The sequence below is a fragment of the Coregonus clupeaformis genome, unplaced genomic scaffold, assembly GCF_020615455.1.
Source record: "Coregonus clupeaformis isolate EN_2021a unplaced genomic scaffold, ASM2061545v1 scaf1786, whole genome shotgun sequence".
Taxonomy (NCBI): Eukaryota; Metazoa; Chordata; class Actinopteri; order Salmoniformes; family Salmonidae; genus Coregonus; species Coregonus clupeaformis.
The window spans coordinates 25,172-44,325 of NW_025535240.1; the positions used below are offsets into that span (position 1 = coordinate 25,172).

The 19,154-nt window shown below is 43.9% G+C and overlaps 1 protein-coding gene and 2 pseudogenes across 1 annotated transcript; 1 reads left to right on the forward strand and 2 right to left on the reverse strand.

Moving 5' to 3' along the window:
* Nucleotides 1-163: 163 nt before the first annotated feature.
* On the forward strand, nucleotides 164-11,647 carry LOC121561904 (annotated as a pseudogene).
* Nucleotides 2,687-4,175, reverse strand: LOC121561905 (cyclin-dependent kinase 5 activator 1-like). Its single transcript, XM_041874331.2, has 2 exons — nucleotides 3,969-4,175; nucleotides 2,687-3,676 (listed from the first exon to the last, which is right to left on the reverse strand). Exon 2 carries the CDS (start codon nucleotides 3,662-3,664, stop codon nucleotides 2,705-2,707), a length of 960 nt encoding a protein of 319 aa, XP_041730265.2. The 5' UTR covers nucleotides 3,665-3,676; nucleotides 3,969-4,175; the 3' UTR covers nucleotides 2,687-2,704.
* Nucleotides 11,648-15,753: 4,106 nt separating the features above from the next.
* LOC121562736 lies at nucleotides 15,754-16,808 on the reverse strand (annotated as a pseudogene).
* Between the last annotated feature and the right edge of the window lie 2,346 nt (nucleotides 16,809-19,154).

Consider the following 19,154-nt stretch of genomic DNA (forward strand, 5'->3'; position numbering starts at 1 on the left):
GATGCGGGGCTTTGACACCATACAACATGACTGTTTCTAATATCTAAATCTCAAATAAGGTTGTAAAACAAATAGAAAATGTTTATGAATGAAGCATCATGGTCTTTGAAACCCGGCAAATATGTAGGCTACTCACAGGGGTGACATTGGACCTCTCCATCAATCTCTCCTCCCACAGTCTCAGTCTTCTCTCCCTCTCCTCTTCTCTCCCTCTCCTCTTCTCTCCCTCCATCCCCATCTTTTATATGTCTCTGGCAAATTATAATGACGATCAATCTCCCTCCACATACCCTCCCCTCGCTCTCGCGCACTCTCTTTCTGTCTGTAGGAACTTTGTGGAGGAGAAGTTGGGGGTGAAGTATACAGAGGGGAGGAAGACAGAGTTTGCTAAGTCCTTCAGAGAGAGTGGACCTGCCTCGCCTGTATTCTTCATCCTGTCTCCTGGAGTAGACCCTCTCAAAGACGTGGAGTCACTGGGTAACACTAAGACAACTAATTTTGTAATGTAAAGATCACAGTAAATCTGCATGAATATGACACACACACACACACACACTGAGAAAATATTGTTTCCATGGTAACAGGCAGGAAGTTGGGGTTCACCATAGACCTGGGGAAACTCCACAATGTGTCTTTGGGTCAGGGTCAGGAGGCTGTGGCTGAGGTCGCCATGGAGATGGCTGCTAAGGAGGGACACTGGGTCATTTTACAGGTATGGCTATCCTGCTATATACTGTACATAAAACATAATTCATTCATTCATCATTGCATCCATCCATCCTTCCATCCATTCATTGTTTCATTAATCAATTTATTAGTTTGTTCGCGCTTACATTTGTTCATCCATCCATCCATTCATCCATTCATCCATTCATTCATTCATTCATTCATTCATTCATTCATTCATTCATTCATTCATCTCTGTCAGAATATCCACCTGGTGGCTCGCTGGCTGGGGTCGTTGGAGAAGCTTCTGGAACGCTGCTGTGAGGGCAGTCACCAGGACTACAGAGTGTTTATGAGTGCTGAGCCTGCCCCCACACCACAGGAGCACATCATCCCTCAGGTACACACACACACACATACACACACATGCATTTATAATAACACGGTGTGTTTTCCTAATTTAAAAGTGTGTTTGTTCTCCTCTCCTCACTCAGGGCATCCTGGAGAATGCCATCAAGATCACCAACGAGCCTCCCACTGGCATGCATGCCAACCTTCATGCTGCTCTGGACAACTTCGACCAGGTACAGGAATGTGTGTATAAATGTATGTCTGTCCACTGGTGTTAGGGATGGGCAATTGAAATTATTGTTCAAAATAATCTCATCAAATGTTTGATTCACACTTTATAATAATGTCCAGTAATATATCATTTATAAGGCTATTATAAACAGTTCTCACTATTTACTAATTGCTGTTTCTACATTTGCAAATGTTAGTAAGCTATACATAGTTATTTATAAACTTTCAAATGAATTATTGGATAATTTATTAGATGTTTAATATAGACCCTTATAAAACATTTACTAATCATTAGTAAAGTACAGTGGTGTAAAGTAACTAAGTAAAAATACTTTGAAGTACTACTTTGAGGTATCTGTACTTTACTTGAGTTTTTATATTTTGTACAACTTTTACTTCTACTTGACTACATTCTGAAATAAAATATGTGCTCGTTACATTTCTAATGCTCAGGCAGGACAGCAAAACGGTCAAATTCATGTACTTATTAAGAAAAATGCATCCCTACTGCCTCTGATCTGGTTTGTAAAAGATTGTTGAACTGTGTCCCTGGATTCCCATAAATAAATAAAAAGAAAGGCAATTAGCATAATATAAGGAATTTGATATATAGCCTTTGCTTTCACTTTTGATACTTAAGTACATTTAAAACCAGATACTTTTAGACTTTTACTGAAGTAGTATTTTACTGGGTGACTTTCACTTTTACTTGAGTCATTTTCTTTACTTTTACTCAAGTTTTACTGAATTGGGTACTTTTTCCACCACTGGTAAAGTATTATCTCCACCAAGATCTCAAAATGACATGGAAAATATCAATTGTAAAATAATAAGGACACAACACTGGATGTTTAAGAGAATATATATAGCATTTTATTCCAAAACAGTCACACTGTTCGTTCAAGTTCATCAGAACCAATGGTCCTCAAACGAACCCCTGTCCCCCAGAACTGTCCAGTCCTGTGCTTGCTGTGGGGGAACATGGGTGTTCACTTCACAGTCTAAAGCGGCAGGGTTGCAGCTTGTCTGTTCAACCATGATCTGAGCACTAGCCCACTCACACAAGGGTGCCTCCTTCCCTCCCGTGGTAGAAAGTGCACATCTCACACAGTCAGAACAGTAGGCTGGTAGGCTGCAGCCTGTGTGATGTGAGCACTAGCACAGTCACTCGTGTGCCTCCAATCCTCCCGTGGTAGGCAGTGCACACGTCAGACAGTCAGCTGGTACAGTAGATAGTAAGCTACAGCCTCAGTCCTCTACACATTCATACCTACCGATTTGTGTTCTCTTTCAAGCCAAATTAACCCTCATATTAACCCTTAAAATCTATAAATCATATTTTCCCATCAAAGCTCACCCTCTACCCATTCCCTGAACCAATCCTCCTCCCTCCCATTTTGAAATGTCAGGCTATAGTAGGCCCCTCCCCCCCCCTGGCCCCTCTACCCTAGGTCCCTCACTGAGTGCTGTACACACCGCTGAGCAGGCGGCTCTTCTTCTCCTCCTTCTGGCTCTCGTTCTTCAGGTCAGCAAACATCTGGGAGAAGAAGTTAGGGTCTGTGTTCATCTGGAGCATCTTACCACTCATCAGCTTGGTGATGGACATGCAGCGGATCCAGAAGGTCTGCCTGCAGGTCTCCACCAGGAAGGGTCTCAGGGGGTAGGAGATCTGGTTGCCCATGTAGGAGCAGGTCGTGTAGAGGCAAGTAAGCAGCACGGCATGCAGCTCATGCAAGGTGGCCACCTCGGAGGAGACCGCCTCGCGGCACAGCATGTAGAGGAAGACCACCATGGCCGGGTTGATGCAGCTCTGGTTCTGATAGCGGTTGTCCAGCAGATAACGGTCAACCACCCGCAGCCACAGCTCCGGGTCCATGGAAGACATGTCCTGGATCAGGTAGCAGCGCCGGCACAGGAACTCACCCAGGCAGCGCAGCAGCTCGCCGGTTGTAGCGTGGACCATCACCGGCCTCTTGGGCGTGTCGAGGTCCTGGACGATCACCGTCTGGAGCGTGTCGGGGGCCGTGTTGGAGTTGGTCAAGGGGGCCTTCTCGACCGACGAGGCGGCGTTGTTGGAGCTGTTGGCGATGGCTGGAGTGCTCTGGTACTGGGTGGACAGCTTGTCACAGGATTGAGACTTCTCCAGGGTGAGGGTGGACAAGTTGGAGGAGGACTGAGACTTCTCCAGGTTCTCGTTACTCAGATGGGCGATGTTGTTTTGGTTGGTGTTCTCGTGGGCCTGCACCTTCTTGGAGCCCTTCTTCTTCACAATCCGCCTCCATGGCGAGTAGCGCTTCAGGGTCTTGTCTTTGCCGCTCTTACGGGTCTGGACTTCAAAGAAGTGGCCCACCGTGTCCGGCCCATCTTTGAAGTGGACTGCCTTCTCGCGGAGTGAGATAGACATTGCGGATCCCATGGTCAATAGTGCCTGTGGAAAACAAAATGCTTCAATATTAGCAAAATGAAATGCATGGCATCAGTTCAGTAGGCCTATCTAGCTCAGCTCTGGGTGTCTCCCAGATGGCAACCTATTCCCTATATAGTGCACTGCTTTTTACCAAGGCCTATAGGAGTCTGGTCAAAGTAGTGCAATATATAGGAAATAGGGTTCCATGTGGGACATAATCTAAATCAAAGAGTATTAAGCATAGACATTAGGGTTATGTGTTCATAAACATGAGCAATATAACATTTCAAAGCAAAACAAAAATATTACTCACTGATTTCAAGTTGATATGTGAAAAAATTGTAAAGATAATTCAATATTTTCTTCGTTAATTTAAAGGTAAAGACGGGTTGTCCAGGTGCTTTGAGTTCAAGGCTGTTATGGTTGTGAACATCGGAATTGTCCAAGGTTCTGAAATCGAGCGTTCTGAAATTGTGTGTCCCCGTCGTAATAAAGAGGCATGTCATAGAGGCAATTTTGTGAAAGATTAAGTTTGATGTTGGCAAAAATAAATAAATAACACAAATAAATAAAGTCAGATTTTCGCCATGATAGAATTTGCCTCATATTTACAATAGCCTAGCTCAATACTTTGAAAACGAAATAATCTTTGAGTGACTGCTACGCTACAGCGTTATATTTCTGGCCTCAATGGATGAATAACATGTATCTGCGAGTGTTTTGCATGGATCTCAATGGTCTGTCAAATTAAATTGGCACCTCTGTCAGGTGCGCGCTTATCTCGTTCACCACCAGACTCTTCTTCCCCCTAAAGGGTGCGTTAGTCATTTCATTTTAGCAATCTACTCCGATAATGAGCATTTAGCCTAGGGACAAATAGGTGCTCGCCTATAATCGCTATTTGAAGTGGGGAGCATACAGGCCTACTTCTATGTCAGGACTGACTGAAGGACTAGCTTAAAATGCGTTATAGAAGTAGGCTAAATAGCCTTTTCGTGTAAAACGCAACATAAGAACCAGCAGTAGCTCAAATAAAAACGTCTAAAACTACACTCCAAAGTTATAAAAAAAGATATACCGTACCAGTTAAAGGTTTGGACACACCTACTCATTCAAGGGTTTTTCTACATTGTAGAATAATAGTGAAGACATCAAAACTATGAAATAACACATATGGAATCATGTAGTAACCAAAAAAGTATTAAACACATAACAATATATTTTATATTTGAGATTCTTCAAACACCGCTCTTGCTGCTGGTGATTCTCAGATCCACCTCTAGGCAGACGACACCATTTTGTATACATCTGGCCCTTCATTGGACACTGTGTTAACAAACCTCCAAACGAGCTTCAATGCCATACAACACAACTTCCGTAGCCTCCAACTGCTCTTAAACACAAGTAAAATGAAATGCATGCTCTTCACCCGCCCAAAGTCCCATATACTACCCACCACTGCGACCTGTATGCTCTTGTTGGCTGGTCCACACTACATATTCGTTGCCAAACCCACTGGCTCCTGGCCATCTATAAATCACTTCTAGGCAAATCCCCTCCTTATCTTAGCTTATCCTAATCTCTGAAGCTGGAGACACTTATCTAACTTCAAGCATCAGTTGTCAGACCACCTTACTGATCACTGCACCTGTACACAGTCCATCTGAAATTAGCCCACCCAACTACCTCATCCCCATATTGTTATTTATTTTGCTAATTTACACCCCAGTATCTCTATTTGCACATTATCTCTTGTACATCTATCATTCCAGTGTTAATACTAATTGTAATTATTTTGCACTATGGCCTATTTATTGCCTTACCTCCATAACTTTCTACATTTGCACACACTGTATATATTTTCTGTAGTATTTTTGACTTTATGTTTTGTTTTACCCCATATGTAACTCTGTGTTGTTGTTTTTATTGCACTGCTTTGCTTGGCCAGGTGGCAGTTGTAAATGAGAACTTGTTCTCAACTGGCTTACCTGGTTAAATAAAGGTGAAATTAAAAAATTAAAAAATCAGTTGCCTTGATGACAGCTTTGCACACTACTGGCTTCACCTAGAATGCTTTTCCAACAGTCTTGAAGGAGTTCCCACATATGCTGAGCACCTGTTGGCTGCTTTTCCTTCACTCTGTGGTCCGACTCATCCCAAACCATCTCAATTGGGTTGAGGTCGGGGGATTGTGGAGGCAAGGTCATCTGATGCAGCACTCTCATTCGTGGTAAAATAGTCCTTCCACAGGCTGGAGGTGTGTTGGTTCATTGTCCTGTTGAAAAACAAATTATAGTTCCACTAAGCCCAAACCAGATGGGATGGTGTATCGCTGCAGAATGTTGCGGTAGCCATGCTGGTTAAGTGTGCCTTGAATTCTAAATAAATCACAGACAGTGTCACCAGCAAAGCACCCCCACACCATAACACCTCCTCCTACATGCTTTACGGTGGGAAATACACATGCGGAGATCATCCGTTCACCCACACCACGTCTCATAAAGACACGGCAGTTGGAACCATACATCTCCAATTTGGACTCCAGACCAAAGGACAAATTTCCATCGGTCTAATGTCCACTGCTCGTGTTTCTTTGCCCAAGCAAGTCTCTTCTAATTATTGGTGTCCTTTAGTAGTGGTTTCTTTGCAGCAAATCGACCACGAAGGCCTGATTCACACAGTCTCCTCTGAACAGTTGATGTTGAGATGTGTCTTACTGAACCTGTGAAGCATTTATTTGGTCTGCAATTTCTGAGGCTGGTAACTCTATTTAACTTATCCTCTGCAGCAGAGGTAACTCTGGGTCTTCCATTCCTGTGGCAGTCCTCATGAGAGCCAGTTTCATCATAGCACTTGATGGTTTTTGCGACTGCACTTGAAGAAACTTTCAAAGTTGTTGAAGTTTTCCGTATTGACTGACCTTCATGTCTTAAAGTAATGATGGACTGTCATTTCTCTTTGATTATTTGAGCTGTTCTTGCCATAATATGGACTTGGTTTTTATCAAATAGGGCTATCTTCTGTATACCACCCCTACCTTGTCACAACACAACTGATTGGCTCAAACACATTAAGAAGGGAAGAAATTCCACAAATTAACTTTTAAGAAGGCACAGCTGTTAATTGAAATGCATTCCAGATGACTACCCCATGAAGCTGATTGAGAGAATGCCAAGAGTGTGCAAAGCTGTCAAGGCAAAGGGTGGTTTCTTTGAAGAATCTCAAATAAACAAATCAAAATATATTTTATAACACTTTTTTGGTTACTACATGATTCCATATGTGTTATTTCATAGTTTTGATGTCTTCACTATTATTCTACAATGTAGAAAATAGTAAAAATAAAGAAAAACCCTGGAATGAGTAGGTGTGTCCAAACTTTTGACTGGAACTGTGTATATATATATCATGGTATATCCTTGTGTGCAAGAATGTCTTAAGAATCGAAATACTTACAACAGTTGATCCAATTCTAGCCTAAGCTCGGTTTGAATATTCAAGTACCTCCCCATCCCTAACTGCTGTCCTAATACAGTTGAAGTCGGAAGTTTACATACACCTTAGCCAAATACATTTAAACTAAGTTTTTCACAATTCCTGACATTTAATCCTAGTAAAAATTCCCTGTTTTAGGTCAGTTAGGATCACCACTTTATTTTAAGAATGTCAGAATAATTGTAGAGAGAATGATTTATTTCAGCTTTTATTTCTTTCATCACATTCCCAGTGGGTCAGAAGTTTACATACACTCAATTAGTATTTGGTAGCATTGCCTTTAAATTGTTTAATTTGGGTCAAACATTTCGGGTAGCCTTCCACATGCTTCCCACAATAAGTTGGGTGAATTTTGGCCCATTCCTCCTGACAGAGCTGGTGTAACTGAGTCAGGTTTGTAGGCCTCCTTGCTCGCACACGCTTTTTCAGTTCTGCCCACACATTTTCTATAGGATTGATGTCAGGGCTTTGTGATGGCCACTCCAATACCTTGACTTTGTTGTCCTTAAGCCATTTTGCCACAACTTTGTAAGTACGCTTGGGGTCATTGTCCATTTGGAAGACTCATTTGTGACCAAACTTTAACTTCCTGACTGATGTCTTGAGATGTTGCTTCAATATATCCACATAATTTTCCTTCCTCATGATGCCATCTATTTTGTGAAGTGCACCAGTCCCTCCTGCAGCAAAGCACCCCCACAGCATGATGCTGCCACCTCCGTGCTTCACTTTTGGGATGGTGTTCTTCGGCTTGCAAGGTCCCCCTTTTTCCTCCAAACATAACGATGGTCATTATGGCCAAACAGTTCTATTTTTGTTTCATCAGACCAGAGGACATTTCTCAAAAAGCACAATCTTTGTCCCCATGTGCAGTTGCAAACCATAGTCTGGGTTTTTTATGGCGGTTTTGGAGCAGTGGCTACTTCCTTGCTGCGCGGCCTTTAAGGTTATGTCGATATAGGACTCGTTTTACTGTGGATATAGATACTTTTGTACCTGTTTCCTCCAACATCTTCACGAGGTCCTTTGCTGTTGTTCTGGGATTGATTTGCACTTTTCGCACCAAAGTACATTCATCTCTAGGAGACAAAACGCGTCTTCTTCCTGAGCGGTATGACAGCTGCGTGGTCCCATGGTGTTTATACTTGCGTACTATTGTTTGTACAGATGAACGTGGCACCTTTAGGCATTTGGAAATTGCTCCCAAGGATGAAACAGACTTGTGGAGGTCTATAATTTTTATTCTGAGGTCTTGGCTGATTTCCTTTGATTTTCCCACGATGTCAAGCAAAGAGGCACTGAGTTTGAAGGTAGGCCTTGAAATACATCAACAGATACACCTCCAATTGACTCAAATGATGTCAATTAGCCTATCAGAAGCTTCTAAAGCCATGACATCATTTTCTGGAATTTTCCAAGCTGTTTAAAGGCACAGTCAACTTAGTATATGTAAACTTCTGACCCACTGGAATTGTGATACAGTGAATTATAAGTGAAATAATCTGTCTGTAAACAATTGTTGGAAAAATTACTTGTGTCATGCACATATGAGAAGTCCTAACCGACTTGCCAAAACTATAGTTTGTTAAAAGGAAATGGGAGTGGTTGAAAAACTAGTTTTAATGTCTCCAACCTAAGTGTATGTAAACTTCAGACTTCAACTGTATGTTATCAATATCTCACAAATTCCTTCCACAACCACCCTCGCTCTCTCTCTCTCTCTCTCGCTCTCTCTCTCGCTCTCTCTCTCTCTGTCTATCTTTCTGTAGGACATATTGGATCAGTGCAGTAGAGAGCAGGAGTTTAAGACCATCCTGTTCTCTCTGTGTTATTTTCATGCCTGTGTGGCTGAGAGGCGTAAGTTCGGTCCTCAGGGTTGGAACAGGAAATACCCCTTTAACACTGGAGACCTCACCATCTCTGTCAACGTGCTCTACAACTACCTGGAGGCCAACTCACAGGTCACTGTTTACCGTGTTATAGTGATCAGGAATGTGATGATCATGACTGTATTGATGATTGATGATGTTTATATTGATGATGATGGTGAGTCATTGTTCATGTATTTTGTGTGTGCGTGTGTGTGCTTGCGCATGTTTAGGTGCCGTGGGAGGACTTGCGCTATCTGTTTGGAGAGATCATGTATGGAGGTCACATCACAGACGACTGGGACAGAAGACTCTGTAGAACCTACCTGGAGGAATATATGCAGCCCAACCAGGTGTGTGTGTGTGTTACGATTGTGATGATAGTGTTAAAAATAAACCTACACCCTTTCCATCCTGTTTCCCACCAGTTTGACAGGAAGTTGGCTCTGGCTCCGGGCTTTGTGGTTCCCTCCAACCTGGACTACCATGGTTATTACATTTACATTTTAGTCATTTAGCAGACGCTTTTATCCAGAGCGACTTACAGTTAGTGAATACATTATTTTTTTTATACTGGCCCCCCATGGGAATTGAACCCACAACCCTGGCGTTGCAAACGCCATGCTCTATCTACTGAGCTTTATCCCTGCCGGCCATTCCCTCCCCTACCCTGGACGACGTGGGCCAATTTGCGCCGCTCTTGAGTCTCCCGGTCACGGCCGGCTGCGACAGAGCCTGGATTCGAACCAGGATCTCTAGTGGCACAGTTAGCACTGCGATGCAGTGCCTTAGACCACTGCGCCACTCAGGAGATGAGATGAGATGCTGCCCCACGAGAGCCCGGTGCATTATGGACTACACCCCAACGCAGAGATAGAGTTTCTGACGGTGACCTCTGATAACCTCTTCCACACACTGCTGGAGCTGCAGTCACCTGATTCTGTGATGGGAGAGGGGGCTTCACAGACCGTAGAGGAGAAGGTGTGTGTGAGAGACACACACACACACACACCAGGCATATTCATAACAGACACACTCATAGCAGACACACACATACAGCGGACCCACACACACTCATCCCTCATCCTCCCTGCAGGTGAAGACCATCCTAGACGAGGTGTTGGAGAAGCTTCCAGAAGAGTACAACATGTCAGACATCACGTCTAAGACTGCTGAGAGATCACCATACATCCTGGTCTGCTTCCAGGAGTGTGAACGTATGAACACGCTCATCTACGAGATACGACGCTCACTCAAGGAGCTGGACCTGGGGCTGAAGGTGGGTTAGGGGCTAGGGGTCAGCTGGGAAATTAGACTAGGACTGATAGATGACATAAGGGTGAATTGGTAGTTGTCTCTCATAACAGTGATGTTTTTTTTTTTTTTTAGGGTGAGCTGGCTATCTCCTCAGAGATGGAGCAGATCCAGTCAGCTCTGTTCTTTGATAACGTCCCAGACACCTGGACCAAACTGGCCTACCCCTCCACTTACAGCCTGGCCCAGTGGTGAGTCACTGTGTGTACTCTCCCACTGTCCCAACGTGTACTTAAGATGATGTGTTGCTATGTGTGTGTGTGTGTTTACCAGGTATAATGACGTGTTGCTGCGCTGTAGAGAGCTGGACAGCTGGACACAGGACCTGGCTCTGCCCACCGTCGTCTGGCTGTCTGGACTCTTTAACCCACAGTCCTTCTTAACAGGTAACATACACGCACATCCCCCTACACACTTACAAACAACATACCCAACCAACTTATGTTGTAACTGTCAGTTGCCTCTTGGTATTCTCTGTTCAGTGGAATGATTTGCTCAACTACCCTCTCTCCCTCCAGCGGTGATGCAGTCTCTGGCTCGTAAGAATGAGTGGCCGTTAGATAAGATGAACCTGACTGTGGATGTGACTAAGAAATTTAAGGAAGAGTTCAACCAGCCTGCCAGAGAGGGAGCATACGTATACGGACTATACATGGAAGGTATACACTCCTCTCCTTCTCATGAACACATACATCCTAGTTCATTTATCTTCATTTTTCCCTCTTTGTCCCATAGGTGCAAGATGGGACACTCAGGGTGGGGTGATCACTGAGGCTCGTCTGAAGGAGTTAACCCCCTCCATGCCAGTCATCTCAGTCCGAGCCGTACCTAACGACAGACAGGAGACGCGTAACATCTATGAGTGTCCCCTGTACAAGACCAAGCTGAGAGGAACCACTTATGTCTGGACCTTCAGCCTCAAGACCAGAGAGAGACCAGCCAAGTGGGTACTGGCTGGGGTGGCACTGCTGCTCAGTGTGTGAGCTGTCAGGGTAGGAACTCTGCTTGTGAGAGAAATGAGGTGAAGGTGGAGAAGGATGAGGGGCCTGATGCTCTACAAGACTGTTGGTTAAAAAGGGCTTTTTTGAGGTTGGAAAGAGGCAAGGTAGTTTTTTCTTTAGTTATTCGTAGGGTGTGTATTTTCTGCATTATGTTGCTAAGTGTGAGAAAAGTTATTTTATGTAAAATACGCATGTTTTACTACATATCCCTCAAGCCAGGTTTCATGCTGCTATTGAAATATAAAAGGAATTTGTATAGTACTGTTTTAGCACCTGAAAGCTATATGAAAATGTATAAAGCTATATTAAGTTTTTTCATATGAATTAGTATGAATATATCTGTATTTTTCTGAATTTATTGAAAAACAATACAGTACAAGCTGCAAAATAGTTTCACACATTTGATCACAGTAAGAACCCATTACTTCAAAGCTTATTATTTTGAACAAATCAACTGTATCGTCTAACAAGTGTACAAATCTAAAAGCAGAAAACATTGGATGGTACCCTTTACCTAGTCCTAGCATCTAAAAAGGAGTGGTGTTCAAGTGCTCTATGGTCTATGTAACACTTGTTAATATGGCACATCAGTTACATGTCACTTTAAAAGCTTCAATAGACTAGGGCCCGGTTTTCCCAAAAGCATCCTAAGGCTAAGTTCATTGTTAGAACTTTATGGATGAACTTAGCCTTAGGATGCTTTTGGGAAACCGGGCCCAGAACAACATGACAGTTAGCAGGAGGAAATCCACACTGCTCATAATTCTTCACTATTATCCCCTACAGTCCTCACACACAGGGGCGTGTATACGTTTGGCTTCAATTAAAAAAGAAAATGACATAACAGAAACAAAATAGTGTTTGTGTGTTCTCCTAGTCACTGTCGTCGTCAGACCAGCCCAGGTCCATCATGTTCATGTCCAGCGTCGCGGCGGTGGCGGCCATATTGATTTTGGTTCCCTGTCGTACGCTGCAGGTCTTAGAAGAGTTCTGATTGGATGTTGTCCGCATGCTCACCTGTACCCCCGACCTCACCCCCTGACCTCTGACCCCTAACTCACTCCTGACCTTATGACTTATGACCCCAACATTAGCCATGTCACCCCTGACCCCTACCACCCCCATGTTCATATTCATATCCATGTCCCCTATCCTCTCTATCCCCCCAATATCATCCAGAGAGAGCATATCCCCAAACCCAACCATACTCCCCCCACTCAGCTCCCTAAACATTGACTGCATCCTCCCTCCCTCCACCACCACCCTCTCCTCCTTCGTTACCTCCCTCCATCCCTCTTGTCTCCCAGTCTCCCCCCATCCCCTCTCCTCCCTCTCTGTCTCCCCATCTACCTCTCCAATCCCACCCTGGAACCCCTTTAGCATGATTTGTAGCCTCCCCCCTTCCCCTAGCTCCAGCCGACCCCCTTCTATCCCTCCCTCCGTCCCCCTCTCCTTCTCTCTCTCCCCCCAGGTTACCTCTATCCCTCCATCCCCATCCGCCTCCCCAAGACTGCTTGAGAAGCCCCTAATCATGGACTGGAACCCACCTATCCCCCTGTCTATCCCTCCCTCCATCCCCTTCTCCCTCTCTCCGTTGCTGAGGGTTCTGATAAGGCAGGATATCTTGGCGCTGTTGGACTCCTGAGACTGAGAACGGAAGAACGACTCCGAGCTGATGCCTGATGCTATGGGGGAGAAGAACTGAAAGAGAGAAAGAGATGGGGGGGGGGCAGTTGAACACAACCCAGATGTCATCATTAACCACACTATAAATGTGTTGTTACTCTAGGGATGCGGGGCTTTGACACCATACAACATGACTGTTTCTAATATCTAAATCTCAAATAAGGTTGTAAAACAAAGAGAAAATGTTTATGAATGAAGCATCATGGTCTTTGAAACCCGGCAAATATGTAGGCTACTCACAGGGGTAACATTGGACCTCTCCATCAATCTCTCCTCCCACAGTCTCAGTCTTCTCTCCCTCTCCTCTTCTCTCACTCTCCTCTTCTCTCCCTCCATCCCCATCTTTTATATGTCTCTGGCAAATTATAATGACGATCAATCTCCCTCCACATACCCTCCCCTCGCTCTCGCGCACTCTCTTTCTGTCTGTAGGAACTTTGTGGAGGAGAGGTTGGGGGTGAAGTATACAGAGGGGAGGAAGACAGAGTTTGCTAAGTCCTTCAGAGAGAGTGGACCTGCCTCGCCTGTATTCTTCATCCTGTCTCCTGGAGTAGATCCTCTCAAAGACGTGGAGTCACTCGGTAACACTAAGACAACTAATTTTGTAATGTAAAGATCACTGTAAATCTGCATGAATATGACACACACACACACACACTGAGAAAATATTGTTTCCATGGTAACAGGCAGGAAGTTGGGGTTCACCATAGACCTGGGGAAACTCCACAATGTGTCTTTGGGTCAGGGTCAGGAGGCTGTGGCTGAGGTCGCCATGGAGATGGCTGCTAAGGAGGGACACTGGGTCATTTTACAGGTATGGCTATCCTGCTATATACTGTACATAAAACATAATTCATTCATTCATCATTGCATCCATCCATCCTTCCATCCATTCATTGTTTCATTAATCAATTTATTAGTTTGTTCGCGCTTACATTTGTTCATCCATCCATCCATTCATCCATTCATCCATTCATTCATTCATTCATTCATTCATTCATCTCTGTCAGAATATCCACCTGGTGGCTCGCTGGCTGGGGTCGTTGGAGAAGCTTCTGGAACGCTGCTGTGAGGGCAGTCACCAGGACTACAGAGTGTTTATGAGTGCTGAGCCTGCCCCCACACCACAGGAGCACATCATCCCTCAGGTACACACACACACACATACACACACATGCATTTATAATAACACGGTGTGTTTTCCTAATTTAAAAGTGTGTTTGTTCTCCTCTCCTCACTCAGGGCATCCTGGAGAATGCCATCAAGATCACCAACGAGCCTCCCACTGGCATGCATGCCAACCTTCATGCTGCTCTGGACAACTTCGACCAGGTACAGGAATGTGTGTATTAATGTCTGTCTGTGCACTGGTGTTAGGGATGGGCAATTGAAATTATTATTCAAAATAATCTCATCAAATGTTTGATTCACACTTTATAATAATGTCCAGTAATAGATCATTTATAAGGCTATTATAAACAGTTCTCACTATTTACTAATTGCTGTTTCTACATTTGCAAATGATAGTAAGCTATTCATAGTCATTTATTAATAAACTTTCAAATGAATTATTGGATAATTTATTAGATGTTTAATATAGACCCTTATAAAACATTTACTAATATTAGTAAAGTACAGTGGTGTAAAGTAACTAAGTAAAAATACTTTGAAGTACTACTTTGAGGTATCTGTACTTTACTTGAGTTTTTATATTTTTTACAACTTTTACTTCTACTTGACTACATTCTGAAATAAAATATGTGCTCGTTACATTTCTAATGCTCAGGCAGGACAGCAAAACGGTCAAATTCATGTACTTATTAAGAAAAATGCATCCCTACTGCCTCTGATCTGGTTTGTAAAAGATTGTTGAACTGTGTCCCTGGATTCCCATAAATAAATAAAAATAAAGGCAATTAGCATAATATAAGGAATTTGATATATAGCCTTTGCTTTCACTTTTGATACTTAAGTACATTTAAAACCAGATACTTTTAGACTTTTACTGAAGTAGTATTTTACTGGGTGACTTTCACTTTTACTTGAGTCATTTTCTTTACTTTTACTCAAGTTTTACTGAATTGGGTACTTTTTCCACCACTGGTAAAGTATTATCTCCACCAAGATCTCAAAATGAAATGGAAAATATCAATTGTAAAATAATAAGGACACAACACTGGATGTTTAAGAGAATATATATAGCATTTTATTCCAAAACAGTCACAATGTTCGTTCAAGTTCATCAGAACCAATGGTCCTCAAACGAACCCCTGTCCCCCAGAACTGTCCAGTCCTGTGCTTGCTGTGGGAGAACATGGGTGTTCACTTCACAGTCTAAAGCGGCAGGGTTGCAGCTTGTCTGTTCAACCATGATCTGAGCACTAGCCCACTCACACAAGGGTGCCTCCTTCCCTCCCGTGGTAGAAAGTACACATCTCACACAGTCAGAACAGTAGGCTGGTAGGCTGCAGCCTGTGTGATGTGAGCACTAGCACAGTCACTCGTGTGCCTCCAATCCTCCCGTGGTAGGCAGTGCACACGTCAGACAGTCAGCTGGTACAGTAGATAGTAAGCTACAGCCTCAGTCCTCTACACATTCATACCTACCGATTTGGGTTCTCTTTCAAGCCAAATTAACCCTCATATTAACCCTTAAAATCTATAAATCATATTTTCCCATCAAAGCTCACCCTCTACCCATTCTCTGAACCAATCATCCTCCCTCCCATTTTGAAATGTCAGGCTATAGTAGGCCCCTCCCCTCCCCTGGCCCCTCTACCCTAGGTCCCTCACTGAGTGCTGTACACACCGCTGAGCAGGCGGCTCTTCTTCTCCTCCTTCTGGCTCTCGTTCTTCAGGTCAGCAAACATCTGGGAGAAGAAGTTAGGGTCTGTGTTCATCTGGAGCATCTTACCACTCATCAGCTTGGTGATGGACATGCAGCGGATCCAGAAGGTCTGCCTGCAGGTCTCCACCAGGAAGGGTCCCAGGGGGTAGGAGATCTGGTTGCCAATGTAGGAGCAGGTCGTGTAGAGGCAGGTAAGCAGCACGGCTTGCAGCTCATGCAAGGTGGCCACCTCGGAGGAGACCGCCTCGCGGCACAGCATGTAGAGGAAGACCACCATGGCCGGGTTGATGCAGCTCTGGTTCTGATAGCAGTTGTCCAGCAGATAACGGTCAACCACCCGCAGCCACAGCTCCGGGTCCATGGAAGACATGTCCTGGATCAGGTAGCAGCGCCGGCACAGGAACTCACCCAGGCAGCGCAGCAGCTCGCCGGTTGTAGCGTGGACCATCACCAGCCTCTTGGGCGTGTCGAGGTCCTGGACGATCACCGTCTGGGGCGTGTCGGGGGCCGTGTTGGAGTTGGTCAAGGGGGGCCTTCTCGACCGACGAGGCGGCGTTGTTGGAGCTGTTGGCGATGGCTGGAGTGCTCTGGTACTGGGTGGACAGCTTGTCACAGGATTGAGACTTCTCCAGGGTGAGGGTGGACAAGTTGGAGGAGGACTGAGACTTCTCCAGGTTCTCGTTACTCAGATGGGCGATGTTGTTTTGGTTGGTGTTCTCGTGGGCCTGCACCTTCTTGGAGCCCTTCTTCTTCACAATCCACCTCCATGGCGAGTAGCGCTTCAGGGTCTTGTCTTTGCCGCTCTTACGGGTCTGGACTTCAAAGAAGTGGCCCACCGTGTCCGGCCCATCTTTGAAGTGGACTGCCTTCTCGCGGAGTGAGATAGACATTGCGGATCCCATGGTCAATAGTGCCTGTGGAAAACAAAATGCTTCAATATTAGCAAAATAAAATGCATGGCATCAGTTCAGTAGGCCTATCTAGCTCAGCTCTGGGTGTCTCCCAGATGGCAACCTATTCCCTATATAGTGCACTGCTTTTTACCAAGGCCTATAGGAGTCTGGTCAAAGTAGTGCAATATATAGGAAATAGGGTTCCATGTGGGACATAATCTAAATCAAAGAGTATTAAGCATAGACATTAGGGTTATGTGTTCATAAACATGAGCAATATAACATTTCAAAGCAAAACAAAAATATTACTCACGGATTTCAAGTTGTTATGTGAAAAATTGTAAAGATAATTCAATATTTTCTTCGTTAATTGAAAGGTAAAGACGGGTTGTCCAGGTGCTTTGAGTTCAAGGCTGTTATGGTTGTGAACATCGGAATAGGCCCTTTTCACGTGACGTCAGACAACTTCCGTTCTGCCGCGATGCAGGTTATGTTTACATCCGGTGTCGCTTAGGAACGCTTAGCTAGTAGCACATCATTATGGAGTTCACCCAGTCCCTTTCACATCTGCCACCAATACGACTTAACGACGTAGAACGACTTGCTGACAAGTGGTCCCTTACTTCAAGATCGAAGCTTGATAAAGGCTACAAGTTCTTCGTTGAAGGTTACCTGTTTGATTATGAAGGTACGTGTTTATCTTTATTTAGCTTAAATTAGCCCTATGCTAGCGAAGGTTATGAGCTGACGAAGTTTCTGTTTTGCAGCCTCTTTTTAATATTACTGCTGTTTGTATCGACCGTAAGATAAGAGTCAGTAATGTATTAATGGCTAATGCTGCGCCCTTTCTCCCAATCACTGTATTGAAACAGTCTCAAGTGTAGTTAACGGTGAGGTGACAGTGAGAGGGCGATGTTACAGGTCCATGAAGAAAAATGAGGAGGCTCATCGGCTTCAGGTTTCTCAGATAAACAGTTCTCTAACATTATGATAAGATAGGTTAAGATAGATAAGTTTTCTTTTTGTTGTGTTTTGCTGCGGTTGCAGATTTAATAAGAATGATTCCACAAAAGTTCCACTGTGGATCAGTTTGTTTCTCAGTCTGAGCTCTGATTTTGTATCATTAAACTTAATACACAACGAAATTCTTACAAACCGATGTGGGTTGTTGACGGCAATAAAGACTGGGAAAGATTCTGTGATAACTCAAAATGTTCAAATTTTCGATAAGTGTTGGCACTACTTGTCAAAGGTTTCAGAACAGCCAATTTTTCTTAATTAAAAAAAAGAAATTGGGTTTTGAAAATTGTGTACAGTAGTTTATAATGAAACGCAGAAAAAAATGTTTTGTAAGTACAGCACTAATTGTTATGTCTCTATGAACAGGTTACACTAGACTCTGCAGAGGTTCCTGTGGTACTCAATCACATGTCATGTTCCTGCTCTGCTGGGAAAGCACTATGTAATCACATAGTAGCACTTCTTTTTCAAAGTGCTCACTATGTTACCATGGGCTTTAAGACAGTGCCATTGCCTCTGTCATGCACCAGCGCACTGCAGACCTGGCACCGGCCTAGGACACAGGTCAGACATTATTTGTTACACTGATGCAGAACTTTGCAGTTTGTATTGACTTTTGACAATGTATTGTTCATCATTATTATATCACAGGGAATTGTACCAGAGGCCACCAATGATATGGCGGTGTGTAAACCAGCGGCTAAGAAAAAAACAAGTGTCAGAACTGGTGTGAAGTGCACACTGTACCGAGCCTATGATGGTGAGTCTGAATGAGCCCCCGCCTGTACTAGAGCACAAAGACTTTAGTGCATTTCTAAAATAATACAAACAGAAAAGTGATTATTATTTGTTACTTTTTATATAGACTTTCAGTGGATATTTTTTTATTTGTATTAGAAGCATGTACGAGACTGGATGAGTGTGGTTGTCTTTTTTAGTGAAAAAGATAAGGTGGCATTTAATGAAATCTAAACTTGACATATCTCACTTTCATGCCAGGGCCTATTCCGGATCCTCACGTCATGGCCAGTGCTGAGAAACTGAAAGACATCCGTCCACAACCAGGGATTTGCAAATTGCTGCACGGGCTTGAGGGCCTTAATTTGGTGGACTCTAAATTTGGCCCTGTGCCATTTGGGTCTGTGCTTTCTTACCAGTGCCCTCTAGAATTAAGTAGAGATATTATTAAACACCCTGGTGCCAGTGAGTTTCCTCAGTTGCCTATTGAAGGTTACAACTTTAAATTTCCCATTGATTTTGAGCCCAACTACATACAACAATGTCATTTGGACAGCCTGATTGTGTCAGAGGAGATGTCTGCTGCTATTGAAGCAGAAACAAGAATGCAGTCAGAATGCCAGCTGTGGAGCCAGG